Consider the following 3,633-nt stretch of genomic DNA (forward strand, 5'->3'; position numbering starts at 1 on the left):
TTAGTACTTTAAAAATTTACATTAGTTTTTTGAGAAATCGGAAGTAGCGTAAATTACTACTTCCGGTCAACGTAAATTACTCAAAATTTAACAGAAGGTAGAGAATTAGATCTTTTACTTACATGTGAAATTTCATTTATCTATCTGAAATAGTACTCAAGTTATAGGCTTTTGAAAAATTCAAAGTAGAAAAAGTACCACTTCCGGTTGTCGGAAATCGCTCAAAAGTTGATACGGATCTACGATTTTGATATAATACTTATATATGAAATTTCATCAACCTAGCTGTAACGGTACTCAATTTATCGTGTTTACACACAGACACACAGACATTCACACACACACACACACACACACACACACAGACATACGGACAAGATTGCAAAATTATGTTTTTCCGTATCAGTGAGGTGTAAAACGTCGAGATTTGTAAAAATCTCGATTTTTTTTTTTTGCACGATTACAATACTTTCTCTATACTACGTATATACGAGAAAGTAAAAATCCATACAGTTTCGTCACTTTGCGAATGATACAATTAGCATCTATTTTTAGATAATCCAAATAGAAATTGAGATCGAGCATCTAAGAATCAGAGGCGTAGCGAAGGGGGGGCAGGGGGGTACATATGTCCCCGGGCGCCGACCTTAGGGGGCGCCAAAATGGGTTGGAAAAACAAATTTAAATATTATTTTAGCTGAATTTTTGCTTTATAAATAAATAAAAAAATATATGAGGGGGGGTGCAAATCGAAAGTTCGAGGGGCGGGGGGTGCAAATCGAAAATTGAAAGGTTGATCCCGAGGGGGGCGCCAAATTGAAAGTTTGTCCCCGGGCGCCGGGAAGGGTCGCTACGCCTCTGCTAAGAATAGACCATTAGTAACGCTAACATATTGCATCAGTCACTCTGGTGTTTAAAACACTTCAAATAATTTTTGTACGGGTTAAATAACAAATCCTGTTCATTTGTGTCATTTTAGCGAATGACGCAATCTGCATCGTTGTTAACAGGATGCTATTTGGCTCGATGGCGCCTGTTAGTTTTAAGCAGCCAGGGTTGGTACGCTGCTCCTATGCGCCAAGAGCGCCCCTCTACGTCTCTGACACATGGGCGGTCACCGAAGTGTGTTCTACCATATTATTTCGGTAAGTGATTAATGTACACTCAAGTTTTTCATTCGGTAGTGTAGGTAAACCCGTGTCCCGATATTTATGATCCAAGCGCAGGCATTGTTTACATTTAAATAACTCACTTTTAGAAAACAAGGTCACGAGTCATTTCGGGCTCGTTCGAGTTTTGAAAATTAAATTAATTCTTAGTTTTTTTTTTTCTTCTTTTTTTTATTTTTAAATCAAGTTACCACAACACGTCATTTATGTGAGTGCTTTATTAGTCTGTTTTGATAACATTTGATGTAATATATGTTATGTTTATTTGTATAATGTTTTTTTTAATTTATTTTATTAGTTTTAAATACCTTTTCTTTTTTTCTATGTCATTCTTTATTATGTATTTTAAAAATAATAATAATTAAGAGAAGTAATTGCTTTTTAATTTGTTTAATGCAAATCTATTAAAAAGTGCTAAATAAAGAGCACACATATTTAACTATTTTAAAAAGGGAAATAAGTCACTGAAGTGGTTTGAACGTTTGCCTATCTTCGACACTACAACTCATGTCTATATATTTTTTTACGCAACGGCGTGTGTTAGCTACTGTAGTAGCTCTGTGGTTTTTTTTTCCACAAAACCACTATCAAGGCTTAGTTGTTGCGGCGTTAGTATGTACACACTACCACAAACACGCCCCGGTTTATACTGATGGTGAAAGAAACACCCCTTGGTGACGGCCTTGGTGTCAGGGGCGACACGGGGCTCTTGGGACACGGCCACCGGCGGAGGCCCCTAATGCAGCAAGACTGATGATTCAAGTAGTACACCTATTCCCCTGTGCAGGACACCCAATAAGCGGACCCCTGGTGCTTAGATAGCCACTGGGGATCTCAGGGCGCGTAACTACACATTTAAACAAATGTTAGGTCAATGAGTACTCAAAAACTTCCCAAATTTTACCAAAGTTGAGATGGTCTCAACTACTTTCCCTAAAGCCTATTGTGAAACACTCAAGGGAGAGAATTCAAATTATACACGTTTACTATCGTATTTGTTTGTAAAACAAAATTGAAGTAAACGTACATCAAACCGAAAGTGTATAGAATAGTTGTTCTACCAATACAACAAACGAGCATTTTACATTATAAGATCACAATGGATTGTGGCCCGTAATCAATGATATAAAGAAGCAAAAGTGGTCTTAATACCTAGGGGCCTCTCGCGAGATGGACTTTGATTTATTTTCAAAACAATTTTGCCGACAAAAGCATGTGTTTGATTGTAGGAGAAAGAGGACTCGGGATTTTGTCTATAGAATAAAGGTAATCCAACTGCAGCTACAGTATTCTTTTTACAAAACAACCATCAAGTAAAAAATGCAAGAAAATATTTTTTTTAACTATAAAAAAATTGATTATGGTCCGCTGTGGGCCCCTAAACTGCCTAGCCCCCCCCCCCCCCCCGCAATACGGGGTCTGGCGGCACTGTAGTTCCGCTTCTGAAGTCAAGTAGTAGTAGTAGTAATAAATAATTTTACTCAGTAATAATAACCTTTATAGTCCAATCATTACATATGCAATCACTGAATTTTTTTTGTTTAGGTCGTTTCTTTGAAATTAGTCTAAGGCGTTCAACTTGCTTTTTTTCTTCACAGATTCATGCCAAGACAATACCAGCGCAAGACAACGAGAGGAACATTTACGAAACATGCCATTAAGATGGCATTTGCAGCCCATTTTGAAGGAAAGTCGCTCCGTAAAGTTGTATCCGACTGCGGGGTTAATTATAAGACCCTTCAACGCTATGTAAATCTGCTCAAAACAGACGGCAACATTGAGAAGCCAACTTTTGGCTACAGTACGCAGAAGAGCAAGTTTCGCTGGACTACATCATTGAAGCCTCTTCAATCTTCTATGGCCTAACTCTGAGATAATTACTCAAACTAGCCTACAAAGTTGCTGTCGCCAACAAAATTTCAATGCCAGAATCCTGGTCCTGTGCGAAATCTGCAGGAGAAGATTGGCTAAAGGCATTCAGACAACGTCACAAGGACCAGCTATCCCTGCGAAGTCCTGAGTCAACATCACTCAATCGCATACAGGCATTCAACAAAACATGTAAAGAAACTGATGAACGAAGAAGGGGACTGAGGTTGAATACCTTAAAAGAAGTTAAAAGGTGAAAAACAAATTCATAAACTTCGAAACTGACGAAGTATGTTCTGTGAATAAAAAAAAACATCATTACTTTGCTGACAAAGTCTGACATTTCTGGGACAAAACGCTCCAAGAGCGGCCATGTGTTCATTGAAGACATCGTGAAATATGCAGCTAAAATCTATATATATATATATAATTCTCTTCTTGGAGACGCTAGAAAACAAGCTGTAAGCGCGCTCCCTACCACCCCCACCCCTACATGGTCTGGTGAGCTGTGGTTCACGCTAAATGTTTACAATCATAGAGCCGGGTTTAGTGACGGCTATTAGGGGCAGATAATTTAGTTTGAAACGATTTTAAA

The 3,633-nt window shown here is 38.2% G+C and overlaps 1 protein-coding gene across 1 annotated transcript; it reads left to right on the forward strand.

The window, feature by feature from the left end:
- Positions 1-872: 872 nt before the first annotated feature.
- LOC131933623 (uncharacterized) lies at positions 873-3,633 on the forward strand. Its single transcript, XM_059290312.1, has 2 exons — positions 873-1,145; positions 2,768-3,633. The coding sequence occupies exons 1-2, from the start codon at positions 1,012-1,014 to the stop codon at positions 3,033-3,035; spliced, it is 402 nt and encodes a 133-aa protein (XP_059146295.1). The 5' UTR covers positions 873-1,011; the 3' UTR covers positions 3,036-3,633.

Source organism: Physella acuta, unplaced genomic scaffold (assembly GCF_028476545.2).
Source record: "Physella acuta isolate Inbredline_101_S28 unplaced genomic scaffold, ASM2847654v3 ptg002582l, whole genome shotgun sequence".
Classification (NCBI taxonomy): Eukaryota; Metazoa; Mollusca; class Gastropoda; family Physidae; genus Physella; species Physella acuta.

Bases quoted from the DNA above. Each gene is read 5' to 3' on its own strand.
- LOC131933623 (XM_059290312.1), top strand. From the start codon at position 1,012: ATGCTATTTGGCTCGATGGCGCCTGTTAGTTTTAAGCAGCCAGGGTTG. The intron at 1,146-2,767 runs GTAAGTGATTAA...TTTTCTTCACAG, and splicing joins TGTTCTACCATATTATTTCG to ATTCATGCCAAGACAATACC.